The sequence below is a fragment of the Canis aureus genome, chromosome 1, assembly GCF_053574225.1.
Source record: "Canis aureus isolate CA01 chromosome 1, VMU_Caureus_v.1.0, whole genome shotgun sequence".
NCBI classification, from domain to species: Eukaryota; Metazoa; Chordata; class Mammalia; order Carnivora; family Canidae; genus Canis; species Canis aureus.
The window spans coordinates 79,914,043-79,941,873 of record NC_135611.1 but is presented as its reverse complement, the minus strand read 5'-3'; the positions used below and the strand labels follow the sequence as shown (position 1 = coordinate 79,941,873).

The following is a 27,831-nucleotide window of genomic DNA, read 5'->3' as shown; positions in this document are numbered from 1 at the left end:
TAGGTATTATGGATATTTTGCTTTAGGTGAGGCTTTTATGTTTGCTTTAAACATACTTTTGGGGCATTTGGAACAAACTAGGGAGACTGATGAAAGGCACGTAATTAATTGCTTTCCCTTCTTTGACAGTATTATGAGATGTCCTATGGGTTGAATATAGAAATGCACAAGCAGGTAAGTTATTTCTTTATAACCGTTTGAAATGACGTAATACTGTGCACTTTAGAAAGAAAATTGTATGTTTTGCAATTTTATTCTGCATGTTTTTGTGACTTTCTGTATTTTAAAAGATTACTGGAGAGAATACTATCTTTTCATATGTGGTTCCCCATCCTTTTTGCATTTTATTCTAATTTTAATAATTTAAAAATATGACTTAAAATGTCTGAATGCATATTAAACTTTGTCTACTTTCAAAAGCAGGATGCTAAATTTTTTTAAAATGTCTTGTTTTTTATTTTTTCGAAAGGGTTATTTGATCTATCTTGGGCATTGCAAACTTGTCCTAGGAGAGTGCTTTTCTTAAAAAATATTAAAAAGAAGAACTGTAAATTGCCTGGAACCTTCCTTGGCTTGGTGTGAAAGAATGGATAGAGGGTGCGCTGGGAGGATCACGACATCTGTGAAGCTACAAAAGAAATTGATGTAAAATAAAATCCTGGTACCAGTCCCTGAGGCTACTTAGTTGGGTCTTACCAGGAACTTTTAACTGTGCTTCCACAATTCCTGCAGGGTAAATTGAGCCTGATCGGAGGGTATGATAAGATTTAACACTGGGTCTTCAAATCTAGTAACTAGTTCAGCCAAAAAAAGAAAAAGACAAAACAAAACAAGAAAGATTATGATAAGTCAGAAAGTGTTGAAAGGTATGACTCAAACAGCCTTTTTTTTTTCTTCAGGAAACTGAATAAAATGGTTTGGTTTATATTTTCCTACATAGAGAAGTAGCGTATATATAAAAAATACTACTTGGCAATAATATTTCATTTTTAGCGATATCCTAGTGAAAGTGCTTCAGGTCTATCTCCTCAGCTATTTCAGGGTAGGTGTGTATGTATTTACCTGCTCGGAAAGATGAGGGAAAACCTAATGCTTTTCATTTCTTATTTATACTCATGGTAGATGTCATTACTTTCTAAGTTTAAAATGTATAAAATGATCACATATTATTAAGCTTTTACTACTTAGGGATTCCTTTCTGGATATACTTAATGCTTACAGATAATAGATCTTTCAGAGATGACTGTTGGACAGTAAAAGCCATCGGATAAACCATATTTGAAAACAGAAAGTTGGAAAAAAAAATGAGTTACTTGCACTGAGCACTTTTTATTTCAGCTACCTTTTTTTTTTTTTTTTTAAACTTCACTCACTACTTAATTATGTCAATATACTAATAGCTTGCTGTATGTTAAAATTAAGTTCTTGTTTTGGCATCTTTGCCACTGCTGTGTAGATTCGTAATGTAAATATCTACTGCTTAAACAGAATCTGTCAAGCTTATGTATGGACTCCCCTTAGCTCAACCTTACAGGAATAAATTACATGAGAGATATTGTTTGTTAATTATGCTCATTACATGTCATTTTTGGTCCGGATCTTGTACGGTTGTCTTTTTTTTTTTTTTTTTTTGTCCTCCCCCCACCATCCAAGGTTAATTATCTTGGATGTCTTTTTTAAAGATTGAACCAGTTGATTAATGTTCTTTTATTTCTCCTCCTGTATCTTATTTACCACAACACTTAGTTTCCAGATCTCTTTTATACCATTTGCAGGTCTGAGAGGCACAGAACTTGTATTTGATTGTATGTATTTCTTTTGGGGTGGGGTGGGTAGTGTGTGAGATCCCTTAATTTTACACATTTTATACCTCTGTAATTCTGTCATCCTCTTGTCCAGGTGGCCTCAGATGCCATCCATTTAAAATTGAGAATGGAGTACATTTTCCCTTTTTTTTTTCCCTTGCTTTTAAATTTAATCATATCAAGAATCCTGAGGGCAGTTTATCACATTATGAAATACAGACAGCCCTGCAAACCACCTACTTATTATATTTTCTTTCTTTCCCCCCTTAAGCACAGAGGCATATCTGTCTTTATTTGTTTTCCTAGGCAGACAGCCTTGGTTCTTCTTGGCCTCTGTTCCAGATGCACTTGCTGGATACCCTCGTAATGGAAAGCGGCAATAATGCAGGGAAGTTGCCCTGCGGCATAATTGGGCCTAGTTCTCGAGATCGGGTTAGGCTTATTCACTTATTAGATTTGTGTCTCTGAAGGGTTCAAGAGGAGGAGTCCCCGGAGTCCTTGGAAGTACCCTAGTAATTGGTGGCCCTGATATTTGAAACCTTTGTGTATTTTTTGGTTAACGCTCCTGTTCTTCTTGGCTGCTGCCAGCCACAGAGTATTTATTTTTAGAGAAATTTTTCATTGGAACAGAAAATGATGGCTGTGATGGAGTCATGACTCTGTGACTGAGCAAATTGATAAAAGGATAAAAGCACAGAGCAGTGACAAAACAGGGCGGGGGTCTGGTACGATGGCCCCTCCCCCTTTCTGTATGATGTTCATCATCAGTCACCCTGTGTTGATTCTGATAGAGGACTATAGAGTGAAATCTATGGGGAATTTGTCATTCTGAAATGAAAGCTAATGTAATTAGTACCAATTAAAGTACATTTAGTAAATTGGATTTAATCTTAATTAAGCCTGCATAATGTTGCCAATTTTTAACAATTATGTTTGAGAACATAATTAATTTAAATTTTGGTAACTGAGTAAATAGCATTAGTCTGGTAGAATTAGTTGATTTTTTTTTTAAAAAGGGGAACTGGGTGACATGACATGGAATTAGAGCATAAAATATGAATCTAATTTCCAGTGCTCTTTAGTAGGATCGATAGAGCTGAGCAGAAGCTGGAAAAAACCCCAGAAAAGTTAGAATGGAATGTTCTAGGCCATAATGTGAATTAATGCTTCACCACTGTCTTAACGTTCCAGCGTGAACATGAAGTTGACAAATGGAACATGGTTAGAAATGACACGTGTTTTATTGTGATGTCTTCATAATGGAGTTTTTTTAAATGAAAGAAGTTGGCCTTTATTCCCTAAGGGTTTCCCTAAGTGTGGGGTTTCTGTTTTTGTTTTTTTTGTTTTGTTTTCTTCCAGATGGGACAGTTGGCCATGGTTGTTACCTTTTTTTTTTTTTTTTTTTTTTTGCTGATCACTCCTCTTTATAAATACAGGATGGCTTCTAAATGGGTCAGTGACCATGGGCAGAACAGGGTGATGCATGCAGTTGATAACATTACTAAATGCTGCTCCTTCCCATCCTTCACCTGTAATGCTGTAATTAAAGAAGACCTCCCTGATTTAATATGACAGCAGCAGTTAACACTATAAAAAGTGAATATCGGATGTAGATTAGGAACAGTGGGTGTGTGAATTCCACCTATAGGAACTCTAAATGGAGATGAATATTACACATTTTGAGAACATCTCATGACTTTCTCGTAGTCCGTATTCTGTAATCTGAAGGTCTTTTTTGCTTTTGAAAAAAATTTAGCTTAGAATTTGAATTTTAGATTTAGAAAATTTTGGAAACTACAACACTTAGAAGCTACCTTCACTTAGAATTCACCTAAGTGAAGTGAATACTGCACATTTATATACACATGTCTCTGTGTTTATGCACGTGTGTATATATGTGTATGTATGTGTATGTGTGTGTATAGATATATAATTACTATTTTTTAATCAGAGGAGAACTCCTGTTTCACTCTAAGCCATGTAAATTTTATCACAAGACTTGGGCCACAACCATTTGAGTGCTGCTAAAATATTAATTGAATAGAAATGAAAGGGCCTTGCCAGCTGATAGGATATCATAATCATAGCCTCTCTGGTCGATGGTAAATGATGATAAATGACATTAGGAACCTTTTAGCAAACTGTAATAACTACAAGGAGGGAAGCAGTATGGATTTGCATTATATCTGATACCCTCTAGTACCAAGTGGATTGCCAATACTGCTTGTTTAGCATTTTCTAAGGGCAATAGGATATTGATTTCTGACTTACAAGGAACAGCTCTATTTTCACCATTGAAAAGTATTGCAGGTTGTTAAGAAGAAATTGACTTGAAGAGGCCGACTGCTGCCCATCATGGAGCAAATAAAGCAAAACTGCCGAAGCATGGTGGAGCAGCGAGACGGGCCCTCAGCAATTTGTTGCTATTAATTTACCATGCTCGACAGCAAATCAATCGGCATCTACTTCATCTGCTGGAGAAAATGCTGTCCAGGGCAGATAAAAGGCTCGGCATGGTACAGAGAATAGACTGGATTGGCCAAAAGGAGGCTGCAGTTAATGTGTAAATAAGTGAAATCAAGTCCACTGTTGCGGAGGAAGCTGTCGTTAATTAGGTTGGTGCTTTTTAGCAAACTATTTTAGAAAGTAGCCTAGGATTTGAAGAGTAAAAAGAGATTTATTGAGGTTGAAGTAATATATGACTGACATGACACTCCAGCCTTGAGTGGGTTTGGTTTGAGGGTGCTGTAAATTTATTTGGGGACAGTGCTTGCACTGGAAATCCATTTGTTTAAAGTTCCATTTTGACCAGATTTCCCATAAGAAAACTTATTTTTTAAAGCTACTGCTAGTTTCTTGCACATTTCCCGTCTTAGATTATAGGTGCTTGGCTTTGGAGGATTAGGTGCAGGAGTAGGTGTTTGAGAATGTCTCTGGTATTCTCACACAGTGACTATATTTTTCAGAAATGAATGATTGAACTCTTTTATGGCAAGTGAAAGTGAACGATTACCAAAGGTGGGATGTTCTTGCTGAAAGGAATAAACCAATGAAAATGTCACTGACAGAACTTTCTTTTGCTGTATAAATGCTAGGCAGTAGTCTAGAGGGCGGGGAACAGTGGGTGGTCACCACTGGACTGGAATATCTCAAAGAGATTACAAGTGAAATTTTGATGACTGGGCAAAAACCCTCAAGATGCAATTAGAAGACCAGCATGTACTTGGGTAGGGGAGGGGCTGGGGGCTGCTGTGCTTTTCTGTGTGTTTTTCACTGAGGCTTAAAGCCACCTCTTCTAATGTAGGATTACTTGGCCTTCAGTAGTACTTCACAATTACTATTAACCGAATGGAGGTAGTTGGTAGTGGTTCTTTATCCCAGCCTGTCTGATCTGGACATTTTGGGGTAGGGACCCAGCTGTAGTCCTATTTAGTAAATCTAGATGTATATGGCTTTTTTTTTCCCAAAACTCTGAGAGGATCTAGCATTAGGACAGTTGATACCAAGTTGGCAGAGCCTTGGGCAGGGCCCAGTGAGCTGTCATTTTACTTGTCACAGTAAAATGCTGTCAAGAGAAGCAGATCTGTGAGGAGGAAATTTAACCTGTCAGGAAATGTGCATAAGTAGGAGTGTTTTCTGGGTGGCGTGGGTTTCTCCTTTTTCTCTTCTCACACGTCGAGTTCTGAATTTTCTGTTTCTTGAGGTCTCATAGAGTATCTGAAGATTGTTCACCTAAAGCAGTGATGGTTGAGTGGAATTAGAAATTCCTCTCAGTGGAAGTGAATGTTTATTATGTTTCTGCATGTGCTTACCACTTCTCTGGGCACGCTGCCAAAATTCTTTAATTCTCACAATGATCCTAAGAAAGGGATTAAGTCCAATCAAAGGGTGATTAAACAGGATCAGATCTGCACAAGGTGATATAGTTATTAGGTAGTGGATTCAGGACTTCAGATGAATTTACCTGGGAAGATGTCCTTTGGGAGATAGGTCTGTCCTGGATTATTCCTTCCAGAAATGGAGAGCCATTGAGAGGCTGGGATAGGCTCAGGGTTTGTCCTGAAGTCACTGAACTTTGGGCTTGTACCCAGAATCCCTCGAGTGTCCTTCAGCTTGCTTTCAGTGGGTGTGACGGGATGAGGGTCGCTTTCTTGGAGTCTCTCACAGATGGGGGGAGGAGAGCTGCCTGCTTATCGAGACTGAGTTTGCTTCCTCCCTGGGCAACCCATTTCTCGTTTGTTTACAGACTTGCTCTTCCATTTAACTTTTATCTTTTCCTTGTGGCTTCTAAAACTATGCCTGAAGACAAGGGGCTGTTTGTTAATCACCATATTGTGGGTTTTTGAAGGGGAAAACAGGGAGGGGAAAATGTGATGTTTTGTGGCCTCTTTGTAGTTCAGAAAGAGGTTCTTAGATGCAGGAAATCACACACAACGCAAACTTTTAAATGAAGGCAAATATTTTGCTTTTACTGGTAGAAGATCATCTGTGCAGCTTTCAGACAAGGGATATTTCCTTCTCACTGCCCCTTAATCCCTACTGGATATTGTTTTTATTTTTTGTTTTTCTGGGCAAAGTTCTTTGTATCCTGACTAAGAATACCTTTGAGCTCCGTTGGACTATCTTGTGTCTTCAGGCACTGATGGAGCCCTAGTGAAGTGGAGACAGTGCTGTCAGCGGCCTTTGTTCTCAACATTCTTCATTTTACCTTTCCTCTTCTCGAATTTTACTTTTTTTTTCTTTTTGTGTTATAGAATAGGTAAAGTCCATTGGGAATTAAATGTTTAAAATGTGCACTTAGAAGTTATTTGTGCATGTGTGTTTAATGAGGACATTTTTACTCCCTTTGATGTGACTGGATAGTCTGGTTTATCACTTCAGGACAGCAGTAATAGATCTGATGCTATCGGGGCAAGTGAAGGGGATGTGATTTTTTAGAAGGTACCTTCTCTTGATTCCCTTTCACACCTACCTTCCCTTATAAAAACCTTAGAACTCCAGCAAGGGTGGTGCATCTAGTGATCTTGTGGCTCGGTTATCTATCACTTTTTTGAGCTGGGCTTTTGGAGAAAAGCAGGAGACAGCATATATTTGGGGAGAAGGGGGTGGGCAGCTGACTGTTAGCACTGATAATGCCAGTTTTGAGGCTCAGGACTTGACTTGTTCCAAGCTAAGTGTACTGCAAAGAGAATTCATGAAATTAATATTGCTCTACTTTAAGCGGGAAGCGCTTCAGAAGTTTTAGTCAAAAGCAAAAGTCAGGGTTGTTTTGACTTTGTCTTAGTAACGGCTGTCAGTGGTAGTTGCTGTGTATCTATAAAGCGGGATTTAGCCAGCGTTTGTCAACACAAATCTGTATACCCTCTCTATTCTCATTGGGATTGACTCCGTGTTTGTGCCAAGCTCTTGCTATTTCTCTACCACTGGGCCAAAACTTTCCTCAGAGTTTCATTGTGTATCCTGTGCTCTAGCCAGCATGTGGATGAGGGTCAAGGTGTGGATTTTCTTAAATGGATTGTCAGAGAAGCAGAAGAGAAATACTCCTAGACACCACTTAGGTATTGGGTCTTCTACTTTGTCATTATTTTTGAGGTCCTTCAGGATTTGTGAAGGGAGCTTCTGTGTTCCATGGAATGAAAGGGTGGCTGCCCTCCTGGCTCAGGACTCGGGCTCTGTCCATAGCCTGGCTGGCGGGGTACCCCTCAGGTCCCTGCAGTGGCCTGGCACTTGCAGCAGCTCAGGCAGCGAGCAGTGAGGGAGAGAGGGATACTTGGGTCCTGATTGCTTAGCAAGCTTATTCCACTTACTAGGATTCTAATTAGGATACTGTTACTTTCTGACTATGTCTTCTGCTTCTCCAGGTTTGTGGATTATTTTCGTTAAAGGAATTTGAAGATACAAGAAAACACAACTGGAAAGCATAGTAATTGTGAAAATTATGAGCACTAGTACCCTGTAACACCCTCTCTTTACAGAGAGCTTAAGGCATTTTATATGTTCTCCTTAATCTTCCTGCTGTTCCTGTAAAGCAAGTAGTGAGCTTTGGATCCGTGTATTTATTTAAATAGCTTCTGTCACTGGAGTACTCGACAGTTTGCCAAGCAGTGTCATTCCACTGGCCTCCTTGAACAGATGACACTGAAGCTTAAGGGCTTAAAGAGACTAGCCCAGTGTCCCTGTGCAGAAGGATCAGCATGCGGGCGGGGAGCCTAGGGTTCGTGCAGGTCGGCGAATGTGCCCGAGGTCGCATAGCAAGAATCATTGGCAGAAAAGGAAGTCGGTTTCTCGACTTCCCTTCCAGGGCTCCCTTCACTGACCGTGCTGTTTCCAAACAGCAAAGAGTGTGCTTGTTCCTGTGGTGTTCCTGGCTGTCTGCAACGTGAGGAGCGTGGGGATGCTGTTGGCCGTCCAGGGGGTGTTACGGTGTCCTCTGGAGCTAGAGATCTGATCTGGGTGCTTGTATGTGAGTACAGAGCTTTCTTCCTTTTCCCTTCTACCCTTCCAGTTCTTGGGCCCTGCCCGAAGGGAGGCTCAGTCTCCATAGACAAAAGTCTGAGGCCTAGATCCACTTTCAGCCAGGTACTTAATAAAACTGGCTTTTCCTGAGCTCCTAAAGCATGCTCCGCAAGCACACTAGACTAGATTCAACGTCGTTTTGTGCCAGTCTCCCCCGTATCACTAGAGTGAAAGCTTAATGGGGGCAAGGGGGTTTGTTTCCTGTGGGATCCCTGGTACTGAGAGCTGTGCCTCTCACATGGGAGGTGCCTAGGAAATAGGTGGTGAGGAGGGACTACTCACATGCAGATCAAGCTAACCAAGAATATGTGTGATTTATTATTTTTAAGGGCCAGTATTTAGATTGCAGGATAACAAAAATGGAGTTCTCCAGCCTAGTTAGGCCTGTGGTGCCTACTTTGTTAAGTTTGTGGGAAAAAGTGACAGATGGAAGCAAAAATGACTGAACTTGGTGTGCCTTTTGGGAGCAAGTTAGGATAAAGTAGAATATATGGATCTAAGTATGTGGAATCTCCCTATTTATTTATTTATTTATATTAATTTTTAAAGATTTTATTTATTCATGAGAGACAGAGAGAGACGCAGAGACACAGGGACACAGGCAGAGGGAGAAGCAGGCTCCATGCAGTGAGCCTGACCTGGGACTTGATCCTGGGTCTCCAAGATCAGGCCCTGGGCAGAAGGCGGCGCTAAACCACTGAGCCACCCAGGCTGCCTGAATCTGCCTTTTTAAAGATGAATGCGTCCTAACTGAATTGAAAATTCAGTTTGAACATCACTATATCACTAGTCAGTGTTTATCTGAAGAATTCTTTTACTATTAATAAGTCTGCGCATGTGTGGTTTGAATGAGGTGGGGAGAACCTGATCATAACTACACTGTGGTGCGCTTAGCTGACTACCTTCCAGATGAGTAAAAATGCCAGTGTCTGGTACTTTTCGGGGACAAGGAACTTTAAAGATATCCTCGTGTTTTCTAGTGGAGATGGTATAGTGTTACCGAAAGAGTAATCATAACAGTTAGTGATTTTAGAGAGCTTATCATACAGGTAATATTTCACTTAATCTCACAATAACCTTATGAGATTATAGTATATTGAGGAGACTGAGATACAGAAATCAAATAACTTCATGAGATCGATCCTGGGTTTGACTCAGTTTTTGGGTCATTGGTGTCATAGATATTTATGTCACATTCCAAACGCTGTGTTTGAAATACTCTATTACCAACATACCCTACTCTCCCCCCAAATACTTGACTATCCAGAGATTTCGATTCCAGTTCTGGCCTTGCCAGTGACCAGCTGTGTGATACTTCTAAGTACCTTAGCTTTTCAGGACTATCCTTTTCTCAGCTTCAATTAGAGTATAAATGAACATCGAGATCCCTTTTAGCTCTTGGTCTCAGATGACCCTTTGGTTTTGCTTTGTTATTTTCTCTGACCCACTGACTAGAAATTGAGACTATCACTTCTTTTTAGTCTTGCAAAGTCTCTTTAGACAACTCTTCTCAGAAGTTTTTTGCTTGCATGTTTGCTTGCTCTCAGTCCAAAACTAATCTAATGAAGCCAGGAGTACAAATGGGTATTTAAGTTTATATAGTACGTTATATTTTACAAGGTGCTTTCTCATCTGTTATTGTTGCTAAGGCGTTTTCCCTATCATGGTGGAGGAATAAAATAAGATGCAGATGTTAAGTGATTAAGTTCCACAGTTAATTAGTGGATGGTTCAGAATTTACTAATTTGTATGATGTTACTATTACACGTAATATAAAAATGTATAATATCAGGGCTTCTTTAAGGTGATCTGTTTTTACGCCTTTATTTTGGCATATACTAGAAAACTGAATCATACAATTGGGATCCAATAATTTTCTATATACGTGTTAAGGGGTATATGTAATAGTTTGTTACCTATTATGTAATTCGCTCCTGGGATTAATTCCCCCTCTGGAATCCATAGTAGATGTTAGTTTCTTTAGCTGAGGTTTACCTCAGGACACTCAGGGTGTAAAGCATGCCTGTAAAACTGTCTTTCGATGAGTTTGAGATCTCCAGTCCTTCGATTTCTTGCATTGTCCCGTCAGAGATCCTTTATTTGGGAGAAGGTTTGAGCTTCCTGGCATGGTTTATAAGTTAATCATAAACAAATAATAGAAGCAGGGAATGTTTAATCTTGGCTGTTTTGAGTTGATGAATCAAGGACATGGTAGAGATCAGTTTCCTTTACTCTAAGGCATAAGCTCCAAAAAAGAAGAATGTGTTTTGTTACTTCTGCATTCCTAGTGTCTAAAACAATTTCTGGAACACAGTAGAAGAAACAAATGCATGAATGCTGGAATAATTAAAGGAAAGATGTCATTTTCCATTTCATTGCCTTTCCTATATTTGAGTGTCAACCTATGTATAAGTTTTATTTTTGACCTTTTAGGACTCTCGGCTTTCTGATGAGCAGATAAGACCCATATAGGCAGTGAGAGGTTAGGTGTCTCTTTGTAGTTCTGCCATAGGTCTTTGAGTTGGTGGGTGATAGGCTATTTTAAAATTTAGGATTGGATTCATCTCCAGATGATTTATTTTTAAGCTATCTTTTAGCTCTAACATCATATGATTTAAAAATTACCAGCATTAGCAAAAGGTTCATTTTTAATTTCATTGCTTGACACTAGAGACATGCCATTTAAGTTAAGGTTTAGAATCAATTTTATGTAAGAGGAAATTTCCTGTGTGTGTGTGTGTGTGTGTATGTGTATGAATCTTACTGGTAGCAGTATTAGGCTATTGGAGACAGCTAAAAAAAAAAAAAAAAAATCCTAGTGTTGCCAGTGTTTTACAACCTGGAACCGTGTGCTTCTTTCACAGCTGTGGCCACATCTTACAAATTCTTCTCTAGGCTAAGAGCTCATCAGTGACTAAATGGAGTTACGGGTTTTCCATATGTGTGTCTGACAAATTTTGCTGGTAAGAAGTTAGTATTTATTAAGTACCTACTGTGTACCACGTGATACAGTAAGTGCTTCAGATGTATTCATTTAACTGGTAGCCCTTGAGGAGAGGATCTGGTTGTCCTCATTGTGTATGAAGAAACTAACATAAAGAGCCGCTAAGAAATTTGCCCAGGGTTTTTATAGCTAGTAAGTTGCCGAGTGGGGATTCAAGCCTGGGCAGTCAGGCTTCTGAGTCCGTGTTCTTGAACCAGTGGCAATACCTGCCTCCTAAGTGACCATTTTAATATGGTAAGCTCTTTTTGTTTTGTTGTTATTTTTAAGATGTACCTAGTTACTAGTCTGCTGCTGTGTTCTGTACACAGGGAGCTTAAGTGTTACAAATAATAGTGGGTCTCCATTTGGGTATGTATTGGTATCAGAAAAGTGCCTTTTGAATTCTCAGATCAGCAAGCTCTTTGCTCCCTAGCCTTGTTGAAAACTGTTGATGGGGAGCAATCTTCTTATTAACGGAAGCCACTTTTTTTTGCCAGGTAGCATCTGCTCCATGGGCTGTGGCTCTACTTCAACCATATGCAGTGAAAAGAACACTTTTCTTGCTTTTTTTTTTTTTTTTTAAAACAAACAAACAAAAAAACCAAGTAGAAATACCTGTGGTCTCTAGATTCAGTTTTTAATACACAAAACAATTCTGTTATTGTTTTTGTTTGCTTCAGGACTTTTTACTGGTGTAACTATTGAGTAGAAATATGGATTGGGTGTAGTTTTTCAGCAAAGCTACAGGGCCATGCATAAGACCATTGAATTGGTTTAGCTACTCAGGTTGAAAAAAATATATACTTTTTTTTTTTTTTAATGAACAGGTACACTGGGTTAGTGAACCAGTCAGTTCACCTTATTGCAGATTTTCATTGCTGGCTCCTGGCCTGGTGGTCACAGGCCTATGGGGATATTTTTGTACTTCTGATATGAAATCTCTAGAATTGGCACAGTACCTTTTATAGCCACGTGGAAGTATCCCGAGAACTGAAAAACTGCCCTCCTTGGGACTAAGAATAGGATGGGGGTCCTTGACTAGGATTTAAATGATCCACTTGAAATTCTTTGCAAAATTATGCCTTTTTCTGTGGGAGAGGAGTCCATAAGCATTGATCCAGTGAGGAAACTGAGACCCAAATCAAAGAGTTTGAGAACTACTTCTCTAGAGCAGTGGTCTCAAACTGGGCAGTTTCTTTCTCCCAAGGACATTTTTGGCAGTGTCTGGGTATTTCTGATTGCCACAATTTAGAGATGCAACTGGTGTGGAATGTGTAGAGGCCAAATTATTCATACCTGGATTCTCTAGTTAATTCATTCAGTTTGAGGGACTATGTCATGCCATGCCTGTCTTTTCAGTTTCTTTTCTTTTTTTTTTTTTTTTTTTAATTTATTTATGATAGTCACACAGAGAGAGAGAGAGAGAGGCAGAGACACAGGCAGAGGGAGAAGCAGGCTCCATGCACTGGGAGCCCGACGTGGGATTCGATCCCGGGTCTCCAGGATCGCGCCCTGGGCCATAGGCAGGCGCCAAACCGCTGTGCCACCCAGGGATCCCTTTTCAGAGTTTCTTGTGATGATAAGCAGAGGAGCGTTGGTAGTGGGTTATTTCAAGTTCTGAATGGGGATGTTACCTGGTCTCCTGTAATCTATTTTTCTTTTCTTTTCTTTCTTTCTTTCTTTCTTTCTTTCTTTCTTTCTTTCTTTCTTTCTTTCTTTCTCTTTCTTTCTTTCTTTCTTTCAGAAGGGAGATTTTTTTTCATTGGGACTACAGGACTAGTGGAAATTTCTTGGCTTTAAGTGAGGCCTATTTGTCCTGGCCCCATTGAGGGTCCCAGAATTAGTCTTAGTGCTTTTGTAGGGTATGGTTTTGTCCTTCATCATTCTTTGTCCATGCTGAACATTGTTGGTCATTTCAGCCATTCTCTTGGACACTTGTCTGGCTAGTACCATGATGTATATGATAGACTGGACCACTTGAGATCTGAACATGACACCTTGGCCTGATCTGCCCCACTTGAGGGATCAGGGCAGATCTTGCTGTAAAATAGTCCTTTAGTCTTTTCACTTGGTCTCTTGGTGAGATCAAAGTGCATCATTGTACTTGTCTTTGTCTAGTCCTGGTCACATTGTAATAAACAAAATGGAACCCTGAGTTTTCTCAGTACCCTGTGGGTCTAGAATATGGGTTTATTTTAGTTTTGAAGGCATGGGCACCGATCCATGAACCTAAGTCTTACTTGGGCTTACTCCCCACAACCTCCAAATATTCTGTTGAGCTGTGCTATGAATGTGGGTGACTATTTTAAAGGCTTTTTTTTTTTAATCTTTTTTATTTTTTTAAATTTTTTTTTAAAAATTTATTTATGATAGTCACAGAGAGAGAGAGAGAGAGAGAGAGAGGCAGAGACACAGGCAGAGGGAAAAGCAGGCTCCATGCACCGGGAGCCCGATGTGGGATTCGATCCCGGGTCTCCAGGATCGCGCCCTGGGCCAAAGGCAGGCGCTAAACCGCTGCGTCACCCAGGGACTATGAGGAAACTGAGGTTCCCTATTTTAAAGGCTTTTGATTTTTTTGGAGACATAGAATTGTTTTGGAGTGTAGCTTATTAACTCTAAGTACATCTATGTTGATTAACCTCAAAAAATATTACAGTTAACCTAAAGTGGCCAATAAAAAACATGGTGGCAATTCCACAGTTACTTCCTTGAATATTTTTTGGCTAACCTGAGGAGGACAAAATGCTTATTTGGGCTTCTTAATAGAGAAATTGTGTCCTGCAAAATTCTAGAATGCCCTTAAGCTTTTACCTTTATGTAGGTTCCAGGAATGTGGAGGTGACAGTTTGGCAGCTCTACTTCTTTGTGAGTCTTTCCTTACATTTATGAGGTGGCAGATTTAGGAGAGGCTGGGTTAGGTATGGTGCATTTATGTACAAAACCCTGGTTTTTTAAAATGGCTGCTTGTTTCCAAATGTTTGATATGGTTGGCCGAGGAAGATGGCTTATAGTTTGGAACTATTTTAACCAGATCTAAGCAGAACTGATAGGATTTTGTTATAAGCTAAGCAAGATTTCAGGATATTTTGGATCAATTTTGGATGCATACAGAAAAAATTCTGTTAAGATATTTGTTGCATTTGGGTTGTGAGATAGTGTTCATTCAAGTTTCCCAGCTTAGATTTATGCATCCCATATTTTCCCTTGATTCAGGAATATCATGGGAGGTATTGGTGGGTTCAGTCCCAGACCACAATAAAGCAAATACTGAAATAAGCCAAGTCAGATGATGAATTTTTTTGGTTTCCCAGTGCATATAAAAATTATGTTTACACTAAAGTCTGTTAAGTGTGTATAGTAGCATTCTAAGAAAAACAATGCACGTACATTGAAAAACACTCTTGCTAAGAAATGCTGGCCATCATCTAAGCTTTCAGCGTGTCATAATCACTGATCATAGATCACCGTAAGAAATAAAATAATAATGAAAAAGTTTTAGATATTAGGAGAATGCCCAGAATGTGACATAGAGAGGTAAAGGATCAAATGCTGTTGGAAAATGGGGCAAATTTTCTTGATGTTGAATTGCCACAACTTTCAACTTGTAAAAAAATGCAGGAGCTGCAAAACACAATAAAGTGAAGTGCAGTAAAACAAGGTAGGCCTGTATTTGATTTTCCAGTTTGGGGGCATGCTTTTGCCATATTTGTTTGAGGCTCACCCCCAAAATTATCTAAAATGGAAATATTTAGCTTCTCTAATCGAAATATCTAGAACTGGACCTGCAAAGGTTAAGAAGATTATAACCTGAAGACTTAAACTCGAACAGGAGCTTAATCCTCCTGAGGTGGTTTTATTTTTCTTACATTGAGAGTTACTTGGTTAAGAGAAGGTAGTGCTGGAGACCTTAGATGGAAGGCAAATGCTGATTGATCTCTCACTCTGTGTAGGGCACACTTTGAGGTCTAGGGAGTTAGAAGAGGCAATAGGCTTGCCTCTGTGGAGATTCTAGTCTTTTTATGGCCTTTGGAGCAATATGAACAAAACAAGGCATTGTGTGTGGATGACACTGTGACATAGAAGAACGGGGGGTGGGAGGGGGTCAGTGCTGGAGGATACTATTCCTGAGATAGATGCGGAGACCTGTTAGTAGGACCCCAGAGGAGAGGGTCACTTAGGAAGTAAGGACTGGGTTCCAAGTGGAAGCCATACAGATGGGAAAGGGCTGTGAGTATTCAGGTCTGGTTAGCATTCCCAGCTTGGTTGGGATAGGGGAAAGCATGGTGGAGAATGCAGGTTTGGGATCATTTATAGAAGGCCTTGAATGCTAGTACAGAATGTGGGCTATTGAAGGAGAGCAAGAAGACGGCAGGGTAAGGACATGTCTGTTTTGCTAATTGCCTTATTCTCAGCACCTAGCATGGGCCCTGATAGAAGCTGTTCAGTGAATGTTGGCTGAAATCGCTTGAGTGGAGAGGGAAGGGCTGGAGAGGGACAGGATTGAGGAGGGATGTGGGACTTGAAAGGAGGAACCCAAGTGACCTAGCAGTCAATTGGATGAGGGGTGTGTAAATGCATAGGAGAGAATTCCTAAGACATTGACCCCTGCAGTCTGCCAGAACTATGGTACCACTGATAGAAAAGGAAACCTGATAGAAAAGGAAACCTCGGAAGGGGGACCTTTCTCTTGATGATGCTGGGCCTGAGACACATAGGGAGGACTAAGTGGTAAAAGGAAGAGGAGGAAAGAAAAGTGAGTTTGTTGCTTCTCTTGCCTTCATTCCTTCATTGCCCTATCTTCCCTTCATCTCCTGCCAAATCTATACTTCTGCCAAGAACCTCAAGGATTCTTTTTCATAAGACCTGTATTTGTGTCTTTATTCTTTATCCAGGCCACAATGGACTTTGCCAGGCAGCTCTTAGCAGACAGTGGATTTAGGAACTTACCATTTTAAAGAAGGTGTTTGACCTTTGTGTTAGTGTATGGGAGAGAGTGTTTCTTTTCATCGTTTTTTGCTTGATTACTGCCATTACCTTTATATAGATACAATAGTGGGAGTTTGCAAATTATCTGATTTTTGACTTTTTCCTTCTTAAGGTTTTTTTTAACATTAAAAATAGGTGCAGAATCTTCTCAATTATTCATCAACTATGGAAACTTTGTTCGAGTCATTCTTTTTTTTCCCGTTTCTTTTTAATTTTTATATCATTTGGCCAACAGCTGTGGATAGGTCATGATTCCATATCGTTTTTGTGTTGAGAAATTCTGTGTGAACATGAGTCTGTGTCTGTAATTGTCTTAAGAAACTACTATATTTCAAGAGAAATAATTATCCACATTGTTCATAATGGATGAGCTAAATACTGAAATTACAGTGGATGCTTTAGTCAGTGCAAATTATATATGTGGTTAATTTTTTTTTTTCCTAATGTGACCTATTTTATATTTTAATCTTACCCTTCTTTTAGACACTTGTCTTAAACAGCTGTAGTGGAGTGAGAACAGCAATGATAGTAAGGAAAGTTAAGTAAACATGAAATTAAAAAGGCCATAGAGTACATTTTGGTAAACCAAAATATTGCTCGGTGGCATAAAACCACAGATCCATTCCAAAAAAAAAAAAAAAAATGCGGAAATGTGGTTTTGCTGTCTGTCATGCAGTCTGTTTTCAACTGTCAGAAACATACGTTGCTTTCTGGGTTTGTTTTTTTTTTGTTTTTTTTTTTTTTCTTCTCAAGTCTGACCACAGCTTTTAATTTCCTTCACTCCACCCACACCTCGCACCACACCTCCACGTATCTAGTGCTAATTTATGGGTGATTTAAATGTAATGACATAATCATTCACCAGCAGAAAGATCAGCAGTTGTGGCAGAAGTTTTTTGTCTCAGATGTGCTCAGTACCGGTTCTCTGCTTTTGGAAACCTTTATGATCAGAGCACAGTGATTGTCCTTGTCTTTGGACTTCTCAATTTAAGTTAAATTGGATTTGAAGTGCTTTGTGGGGGCTCCCTGGGTGGCTTAGTGGTTTAGCACCTGCCTTCGGCCCAGGGTGTGATCCTGAGGTCCTGGGATCGAGTCCCACATCGGCTCCCTGCATGGAGCCTGCTTCTCCCTCTGCCTGTGTGTTTCTGCCTCTCTCTCTCTCTCTCTGTGTCTTATGAATAAAATCAAATCTTTTAAAAAAATGAAGTGCTTTGTGTTTTTTTTTTTTTTTCTAAAAATAAGAAAAAGAATCACCTATGGTCCTGTCACTCTGAGCTGGCTGCTGACCTAGGCAGAGGCCCAATGCTGAAGCCTCCCTGTCTGCATCAGTTGTGCTGTGGCTGATGGAAAATTAGGTCTACCTAACCCTTCATCGAAAGTACTGGTCAGGGTTCAAAGGTTAATATGTAAAATAGACATGTGTATGTTTTCTTTCTTTTTAAAGCATAAAAGAGTATATATATATAGTAAAGTGAAACCTTAGATATCTAAAATTAATTTTGATTTCTTGGTAACTCTAGGTTTCTTTATGTAAAAACATACTCAGGTGGGCAAGACAATCCTACATATTTTTTTAGGATCTGCTCTTAATATAGCCAATAACTCCCTGTGATCTTGGCAAATTATTCCTTTCCTGAGTCTCAGTTCTGATGCATATCTAGAAAATGAGGGGATAGGTCTGGATCAATATGTTTTATAAATTACTAGTTCCCAGGCTCTAGAATCTGGGGACTTGGGCATCAGCATTTTCCTAAATGCTCCAGGGTGATTCAGAAGTGCAGCGGGGTGTAGAACCCATGAACTAAAGCAATGCTTCTCAAACTGCAGTGTAGATACAAATCACTGGGGATCATGTTAAAATCACATTCCGTTTCATCAGGGTTCGAGTGGTGCCTGCAACATAATGCCCGATGCTACTGGACTGCTCGCCATTTGTTGAGTAGCAAGGAACCAAAGAATCTTGAAAATTTCTTGTGTTCCTTTGTTATTACTTATTTCTATGATGTAGTTTATAAAGTATATGAGAGAGTCCATGTGCTGCTGGAATGACACCCCTGATGTAGGATGTTAAGATTGATAGGTAGTGAGGTATCTCCACAGCCTGCCTTTGCTTAAGATTCCAGACATGAATCTCTGGAACAGTTCAGCAAAGTGAAGTAGTTTTAATAGCACCTTGTTTCAGATAGCCTGGCTGGAGGCCAACTGATGGCTGGTGGGGTGGGTGCACTGTTACAGGAAAGGGGGCACTTTCCACTTCTTCTCACTGAGAGCCCACTGGAACAGGTGCTTATACTTCCATCTCCTTTCTTATCCTCTACTGGCTACCCTACCCATATTGACCTCTTAATTCCTGAGCAGTATTTTAGGTAAATGAGCAAAAGAAATCACTAAGTAGTACATTTTATTTTCACTTCACTTCTCATGTGAACACATTCTCTGCAAAAAAATTACTGAACATAAGTTTAAGCAAGCAGAACTCCAATTTTGAGGCGTATTTGGTTGTGGAAGAAACACCAACATCCTGGAGCAGTAACATTTGCCAGGCTCTTCTTTAGCCCTATCATTTGGAAATAAAAAAGTACTGTTCATAATTGTAGTGCTTTATTTTAGTTTGTTGTAGCATGGCATTAGATGGGCAGGCAGCGGGATCCAGTGGGAAGGCCCCACTGAGGTCTGGCATGTTTGCAGAACTGATTTTCAGGCCATCACCTGCCCTTAAGCAGTTAAGTATGACTGTGGCCACTTAGCCCCTCCATGTAAACCAGGCAGGGATCAGAGAATGCCCTACTTATTGGGCTGTGTTGGAGAATTTTGTTGCCTTGAAGGAATATACTTAGCACCTTTTCTAAAGTCCCAGGCAATAAGAAATTAACAGTGTGCTGTGTGGGAGTGTTGCTGTACAGTAGCGGTACTCGGTGTGGTATGTGGATGGGCGCAGGTCTGTGAACAGTTCTCCATAGGTGGGCGTGCGTTAACAACTAGGAGCTTCTACCAGACTGCATATCAACACACTGCTTTCCTCACTGCAGTGTCTTCATTGTTAAAACCCAAAACTGAAGAACAAAAAAACCCCACTTTGCCAAACTGAACAGTAGTTGATTTAATTCTGGCCCGAGGGGTGCCTGGATGGCTTAGCGGTTGAGCATCTGCCTTTGGCTCAGGGCGTGATCCAGGTCCTGGGGTCAAATCCCACATCGGGCTCCCCCAGGGAGCCTGCTTCTCCCTCTGCCTAGGTCTCTGCCTCTCTCTGTATCTCTCATGAATAAATAAATAAGAGCTTTAAAAAAATCCTGGCCCAAGACGGTTATCTTCTTGTCTATGGGTAACAGTTTGGGGATTGACTTCTTTTCAGTAGCACTGCTTTAGAATATGTAATCAGAGGGTTTATCAGGATGGTTTTATTAGAATAGACAAAAAGAAGTTCATAAAATGAAGGTATAACCTGAAAGAAAAAGGTAAAAAGAAAGTAAATTTAGAGGCAGGTTAGTTAACCTAACTAGGTAAAATCAAGTTCAAGGTGGTAGGTACCTGTGTAAATTAGTTAAGTCAAGGTAGTTGACAACCGATTCACAAGTGGGAAGCTGTTCGGAGTCACTTCAGTTTGTACTTTGGTTAACGCAAAACTCGTTTAAATTCTTTGGAGTACTTCTGAATTCTTAATAACTTGTCTTAGAAGTTTTGTTTTTCCTTTACATCATCTACCTCTGATGGAAAGAACACATTTCTATAAATCTCACATAACTGTTTTCTGTAGTCTTAAATTACAAGAAGCTTTGAAATTAAGCCTGACTTCTCCTCCACCTCTCCTCCTCTGCCCTCAGCCTGCTCTTCTTTACTCTTTACTACTATATATAAAATTTACTGCATCCAGGGCAAGTATCTGTTTACCAAGAAAAGAGGAAGAGGGATCCTTTGCCAGTAGCAAAACATAAATACTAGAATGTCTTTTCTGGGTCATAGTGCAAGAAAGTGGAGAGACAGCACATTTTCTGGGGCTGGGCTTGTGACCTCACTCCTCTTCCCAATCAGTTCGCAGGCAGTGTCCTCTGTGATCACTGTGCCAATGAGTCTGCCCTCCCCTCCCCTGTAAATCTGCAGCCCTTCCCTGGTGTAGTATAAATTAGTGAGGGCTGCCTTCTTAATTGAGAGACAGGAAGAGCCTAAGCTTGAATCGATACCTAACAATACAGCTACTCAATTTGTAGCACTATCTAATCTCAGTTCTGTCTTAGAACAGAACTACATTCTTTTTTTTTTTTTTTCAGAACTACAGTCCTAAGGGATTTTATTCATAAATGTATCCTCATAAATATTTCTGCCAAGCAGATAGGGGTCAGCTAGTATTCTTCCCATTTCGTGGGTGTAGAAATGGAGTCCCAGATCACTTAGGGGTTTGCTTAAAGTCATGGTTCAGCTGGACTAATAATTAGAGTCATTGTGGGATTTGGCACTGCACGGTTGTGTCAAGCACACAGTATCTGGTATGCTTTCTGGAATGTTTTGACATCTGAGTTCAGCCTTTTCCCTTTGCCTTATATGTTTGTTTCCCACAGCATACCTTGAAACTGACCTTGTGACTTCTCTGTCCTGATGATTGGTAGCACCATACCCAGGCTTTACCTTTTGGGATCATGGATCCCTGACTTCTCATTTTCCAGATCTGAGGATGTCACAGCATGCTACTGGTTTTGCCTGTGCAGTGTGTCCCCTTTGCTTATCCTCACTGTCACTGTCACCAAGCCTTATGTGGGCTTGGGTGGAGTTCAGGGAACACTTCTGTCTCTGTGTTGGCTCATTCTTTAGGTGCCCTCCGCTGCTCTGAGAAATCCAGCCAGTATTCCCATCATGGCTCTTTCCCCTTCTCTGCTCATTTTACCCTTTACCTTGGTGACCTTGTCTACTCTGCTTAGTAGACAGATACCCAGTTTTTTTTCTACAGCCTGGATCTCTCTTCTGAGATTGTTGTATGGAACTGAGTCTTCATTTCCATCAGTGTCTTAAAAGTACTTAAACTTTTAGTGTCCCCAGATGACATCATCCCCCATAAGTCTGCTTATGGTCCAGTGATCTCTATCTCAGGAAATGCCAGAATCATCCACCCGGTTTCCAAAGCCAGAAACCTGGAGGCAGGTGATGATTGCCTTTCCTTCTTGTTCATTAGTCACACCCAGTCAGTCATCTGGTCTTTTGGAATCTACTCCTGGTTACTCTTGCATCTGTTTACTTCTCTCCAGCTATCTGAGCATGGTGGATTACTTACCCAGGTGGTTTCTTCTTTGGCTTTGTCTGTAAAATGAGGACAGAGTAATTCTCCTAGAACCATTCTTCACTTCAGTGAAATATCTGGTGCAGGGAAACTCGACATGTGTTAGGACAATGATGATGATCATGATTGGCACATTTAGCTGTCTCCTATTTTTGAGATAACTTTCACCATGGTCTAACTTGGGTGGAGGTAATCCCAGTACTCTGGGCTGTTGTGGGTCTGCCTCTCCAGCCTCATCTTGGCCTGCTGTTGCCGTCTTTCATTTGTCCTATTTGGTTAGATATGAATGCCCCATGGGGGTGCCGCAGGCTGATCCTTTTTGGAATCTTCTTGCTCTTTTCCTTGCCCTATCTCTGTTGTCTCTAAGGCTCACTTCCCCCTCAGTTACTCAGGGAAACAGAGTCCTCTGTTAAGTGTTTTCAAATACCATGCATTTTGTATTTTTTCAGTGTCTGTTTCATTTGCTAGATTAAGGGCTCTATAAATCCTGTCTTTTTCGTTACTCTTTTCCTCAGACTATGACACAGTGCCTGGCACGATAACAGCTCATTATTGAAAACTGAGGAATTAATATGGCTCACATGTAGCTCTCTCCCCAAAACCTCTGTGAAGGCTTCAGCCAGAAGGGGTTTCATCCACCCTCAGCCTCATTTCTAGGGCTCTTCGTCTACCACCTAGGCACCACATGGATTACTGTATTTATTTCCATTTCCATTTGGTCTTTGCCTGTGCTAGATTATAAACACTTGAGAGTCCAGATCAGTTCCGCCTTCACTGCTGTTCCCACCATAGCTGCTAGCTTAGAGTAGGAGTGACTGAATGAGCTGGTATCTGAAAACATCTTGTTGAATTTCCTAAGTTTGTGGTGCTCTGGGATTTCATATTGTTCCTATTCTGAAGTTATCTTTCATCCTCCATTCTTTCCTTTTGTGGTATGTTTTGTGGTTATAAATCTCTCCCACTGCCATTCAGATATACTCAGTGACAAGAAGCCGGGGTGGAGGGCCAAAATGTACTGGAATGTCTTGACCTCCTGTCTGGGATTTATCATAGCTTTCCTAGGAATTGTCCCTGATAGGTCCTCGCTGCCTTGCAAATACAGTTCAAGCTCTTTTGTGCAGCATTCAGGACCTTTCACAGGCTGACCCCATGAGCCCTCTCTGTCCTTACTTTCCACTCCTTTTTTATTGCACACGTCCTGCTCTAGCTTTAATGGTTTTCAAATCTACCATTAGAATCATCTGGGGATCTTTAAAATAATATACTGAAGCCTGGGTTCTGCCCTCCAAGAGCGGGAGTTCTTTGGTCTGGGGTGAGGCCTGGGCGTTGGTGTTTGCGAAAGATCCACGGGTGATACCGGTGTAAAGCCAGGCCTGGAAACCATTGACCAGCTCAGCATTGCCCTCAAAGTGTGATCTGCTCTAAGGGCTTGGAGAAGAAAGAGTTCTGCATGCAAGGGTGATTGGTACCGCATTTTCTGCACTCTCTGCACTCCTTTCTAAATACTTGTAACTGAGGCTATTCCATGAAAGGTCTGAGGTGTCCAACACCAGAGGAACCTGTTTAACTCTGTTTAAGCTCGGTGAGGCCATCTGGTCAGGGAGCTCTTTCCGTGTGTAATACCTGTTAATGACATCTGCAGAGGGCCTGTAGAAGCTGCTTTGGGCAATGCTGCTTCCAGCCATATCTCAGCTTTTAAGTCCGTTCTTTATTTCCTTGCTTTAATCATCTAATCCACATCAGACCCACACCCTGCCTCAGGCTTCTCTCAACCACCATTTTACCTTCTTTGGCACTTCATGAAATTCCTCTGCTTGTACTTATGTGCTCATCTCTGTCTCCCTCCCCTGCAGTGTGAACTCTGTGAAAGCGGGGACTCCTTTGTCTTGTTCACCCCTGTGTCTCTATCAGCACCTAAAGTAAGCCTGACAAATAGTACGTGCTTCATAAATATTTGTTGAATGGACAGAAAGGCAGCCATACATTTGTGGTTTTGGCTGTTTCTGAGGTACATGTTTAAATATTTAAACTGCCTGTACAATTTAATTAAAAGCAGCTTGAAATACATTTAAACAGTAACTAGAAATACAGGAACAAAAGGGGATGGTGGTAGTCTCTTACTCTTGTAAGTTTCTCAACCTATCTAGTAAAGTATTAAAAAGAAAAAACAAAAAGTAGATCTGAGCCAAACTGTAGAGATCATGCAATTTTTCTGATAGAGAGGCCTCAGTCTGTGGTGTGGGACTGTGGGACTTCTTTTTTCTTTTTTAATTTTTTAACCAGTGCCTCACAGGTGGCTTCTCCCGGCCTGGCCTGTGTGAGTCAATAAGAGCGTTTGGGTGAGGAATCATTGAGTGATGGTTGGACTCTTGTGTGGGATACACTGCACCAAGGACAAAAACAAAACCCCTTGGGAATTAGTATAGGCTATAGAAAAACCTCCCTGACAGAGAGTATTCCAACAGATTTGGCAGGGAAGATGGGAAGGGGATTTGCATATTTGAATCTACACATGGATCCCAGCAATTCTGGACTTTGTTTAGAAGGGAATGGCGTGTTCTTTGTAGGAGTCTTCATGCTGCAGCTGCGTCTGTGGCTCCCGAAGTCTGGCTCTGACTGTCCCAAGTTCTCAGTGCGGTTGGCATGGGTCAACTGCCCTGCATGTGTGGTAGTTTGTGTGTGACCTGCTGTACTTCAAAATTACAAGGAACTGCTCTTTTTAATTCCTGTGAGAACATGGATGGTAGTGCATGGCTCTGGCAAGGCCCTTCCTTGGGCTGTTAGTTATCACACTGGTTTACTCCAGAGAAATTATTGTGGAGATTTACCTTGATTCAGCATATGAGGTACTCCCTCGTTGTGTCTCTAACAGATCCCCCAATTTGACCTGGTGAGTTCCTGGTCAGCAGTCTGGCGTGAGTAATCTCAGGAAGGAGGTTGAATGATACCGTCCTTATCATGATTCTAAAATACTATTTATTTATTTATTTATTTATTTCTAAAATACCTTTTAAAACACATTTTCTGCCAAGGTTTCAGAATAGAAGTTTTAGTCATTTACTTAGCAGTCAGGAATTGTCCAGAGTGAATTTGCATTTCCTTTTTTTGCCCACTGTGGTTTCTTATTCTTTTTGAGCAGCATGGCTTCCTAAATGCCAGAAAAGGTGTACCTTGGGAAGGTAAACCAAATCAGAGTACAAGTAGGTCTTCCAGATGGATATTTCTTTCAGGTTGAAGTGCTCTATTCCCAAACAATTTTAGTGTGCTTACAAAAGATTTTAGAAGATTCCATCCACCTAACTGAACTGTGGTTGCTTCTGTTCATTCAGCAGATATTTCTGAGTGTCTTCTTAACCATACTGGGGGGCTGTAGACAGATCTCCGCCTTCCCTGAGCCTGCGTTCTGTAGAACCATGCTATTTAGGGTGCTATCTGTAGACCCATCGTGCCTCTGTCACTCTGGGTTTTGTAGATGTGTAAATTGTCAGGCCCCACTCCAGGCTGAGATTTTTAAGAAGACTCCTGGGTGATCAGTATGCACATTGAAGTTTGAGAAGCACTACTCTAATCCGTGTAAACAAAAACATGTGAGATGATTTTGGAGAAAGAACTAACAGGCTAGAGAATGACTGGGAGGAGTCAGAGGATGGGGTGTGAAGATGTCTGAGATGTCCATGGGCTGAAACCAAAGAGATGAATAAGGCAGCGAGACCCGGGAAGATTAGGCACAGGAGCTCTCCCTCAACCTTGCATGCTTTATTTCCCCCCAATTTTGGATGCTTTTCCACTTTTCTGCTCTCGGCCAGGTGGGGATCACAAACTCACTTGGCTGCTCTCCCTGGACCTGATTGGTAGTGGCAGTGTTTGCCAGAGCAGTATGAGTTCAAGCAGCAGAGGAACACAACTTTGGTTTTGATAGGAACTGGCTATTTTTCAGAGTGAGAAAACAGTCTGTGGGGATGGAAGGGTATCTTGACAGTGATGACTTCGAAGACTTGAAATTTTATGTGATTGAGAGGGAGGAAGGGGAAACCAGTAGAGGCCTGTACTAGAATTGAAAAGATGAGAGAAAAGGAAATGCTGAGGAATGTGGATGTAGAGGTAGATTTTCTGGAAAACGGAGAGAAGAAAACAGACAAAGTAGTCTGTAGCCTAATGTAAGAGGGTAGACTGAGAAACAGAGCATAGCTCTTAGTTTATAAAAGGGCAGTTTATTACTTTTCTTAGAGTTATGTATCCTTGATGAGAGTGTAAGGACCATTAGTGTTTTGATTTGTCTTACTGGTTTTATTCTAGTATCCAAAGTTCCTGTCTTTCGGTATTTCTCACATAAAATTTAATCACATAGATCATGTTGGGAAAAATTAAGGTAGATGATCTTCACCTTCTGTGGTTATAAGGAATATTTGCCCCCTCTGCTTTTGCGAAGTATGGAAATGCTTAATTGTAAATCAGCATCCCAAGGCACCAGTACACTTTATGTCAGTAGGAAAGAGTAAGGTGAAAACAGCTTGAGAGATTGATTGATTGATTGATTGATTCAGAGACCAGAGGAGAGAGAAAAGAGAGTATTTAAACACATATTTGGAGCAGTATTTAAACACAATAACCAGAGCCCAGAGAGTAGTTAGCAGGCCTTGCTGTGACACACTGGCCCTGAAGCAATGAGCATTTGCCTAGGTGTATTAGGACTCAGAGTAATCAGGTTCTCTGACCAGCTCCACTTTGTTCCATGAAAGCTGAAGTTAAGCTCACCAGAGAAAATCATTTTCTTTCCCTACTTCTAACATCCCACTTTTCCCTCTCATCTTTTTTCCCCATTTTCCCTGTCCCTCTCCTGGTAGAGCTGAATATAATCATGATAACATTGGTTACAGTGTTTTTCAGACTTGAGAACTGAAATGATTTGACCTTGTAGGAATAATTGGATGTCTGGCACAATGATCGTCATTCTTAACCTTGATAATATATCACTCTCAACATTTGGAGCAGTATTTAAACACTAACCGGAGCCCAGAAGGTGTAGTAAGGATAATAGGCAACTATATGGGATTTCCCTTAAAGATCTTAGAAAGCTCAAGAGATGAGAAGAAAAGGCACTTTTTTCTAATCATGGCAAAAATGCTTCAGTAAAACACAGCTTTACTTTGGTGACAGATTGGAATAGTTTCATGAAATGTAGGAACCATGATACTCTTCAGGAAAGGCATTGCCCTGTGTATTCTTGCACTAGCACCTGTATATCTCATTAGAACAAACAAATGGTGTACTTTAGTATATGCAATAAACTGAATTGCATACTAGGTACTTTATAGCATACTTTGCACTCAGTAAATTAGTGTAGATATGAGTTCAGAACACAAAGCAGATTGACATTGCCTTGAGGTATTACTGCCTGTAGAATCATTGCTTTAGTTCAACTCCCTAGGGGAGGCAGGGTTTGTTTGGGGACTAAAAATTGGTAGAATATTGGCACTTTCATATCATTCAAGACTAATTGAGTACTAGATAGTACCTGTTGTTAGAGGAAGTGGGATGATGAGAGCTTTTATTTAAAAAAAATTTTTTTTTAAAGATTTTATTTATTCGTAAGAGACAGAGAGAGGGAGAGAGATAGAGGCGGAGACACAGGCGGAGTGGGGGGGAGCAGGCTCCATGCAGGGAGCCCGACATGGGACTCGATCCCTATCTCCAGGATCACGCCCTGGACTGAAGGGGGCGCTAAACCGCTGAGCCCCCCAGGCTGCCCGATGAGAGCTTTTAAAAGTCTTAATACTTGTAAAAAAAAAAAAAAGTCTTATTAGTTTGTATCAGTCCCTTACGGAAACTGATAGATGTTTTATTAAATTGATTCTCACAATGTTATCGCTTCATTTATTGCTTTATTAAGCAATATAAAATATTTTGTGCAAAATCAGTACCTGAACTAAAATAAAACGTAGGCCTCTGGTTTACCAGCTTGTCAGCAGTGCTGACAGTACCTCTGATCTAAATCTGTATGCCTTATTCCAATTTTGCTTTTTTTAATAGAAAAATTAGTTTTTCCATTATAATTAGTTTTACATATTCTTATCTCTTTTGTAAAGTTGAATTTTGATGACAGGATAAAAACTGAGTTTTCAGAGAAATAATACTACTTTTTTCCTTCGGTTTAGCCTGGATTTTTAGTAAATCGGAAAGAATTTCTCATTAGTCCTCTGAGTTTTTAATCTAGGGACAAGCAAGATCGGTTCCAGAATTTAATTTAGGTCATTTCTTAGAAAATTTGGAACAGA

General features: G+C 40.5%; 1 protein-coding gene across 14 annotated transcripts in view; it reads left to right on the top strand.

The window, feature by feature from the left end:
• Positions 1-27,831, top strand: part of LOC144318745 (transducin-like enhancer protein 4) — a 142,065-nt gene that overhangs the window by 3,229 nt on the left and 111,005 nt on the right. For all 14 annotated transcript variants that reach the window (XM_077906085.1, XM_077906023.1, XM_077906014.1 and 11 more), the window contains exon 4: positions 130-174. In XM_077906085.1, coding sequence (XP_077762211.1) covers positions 130-174 — 45 coding nt within the window. The remainder of the gene's footprint in view (positions 1-129; positions 175-27,831) is intronic.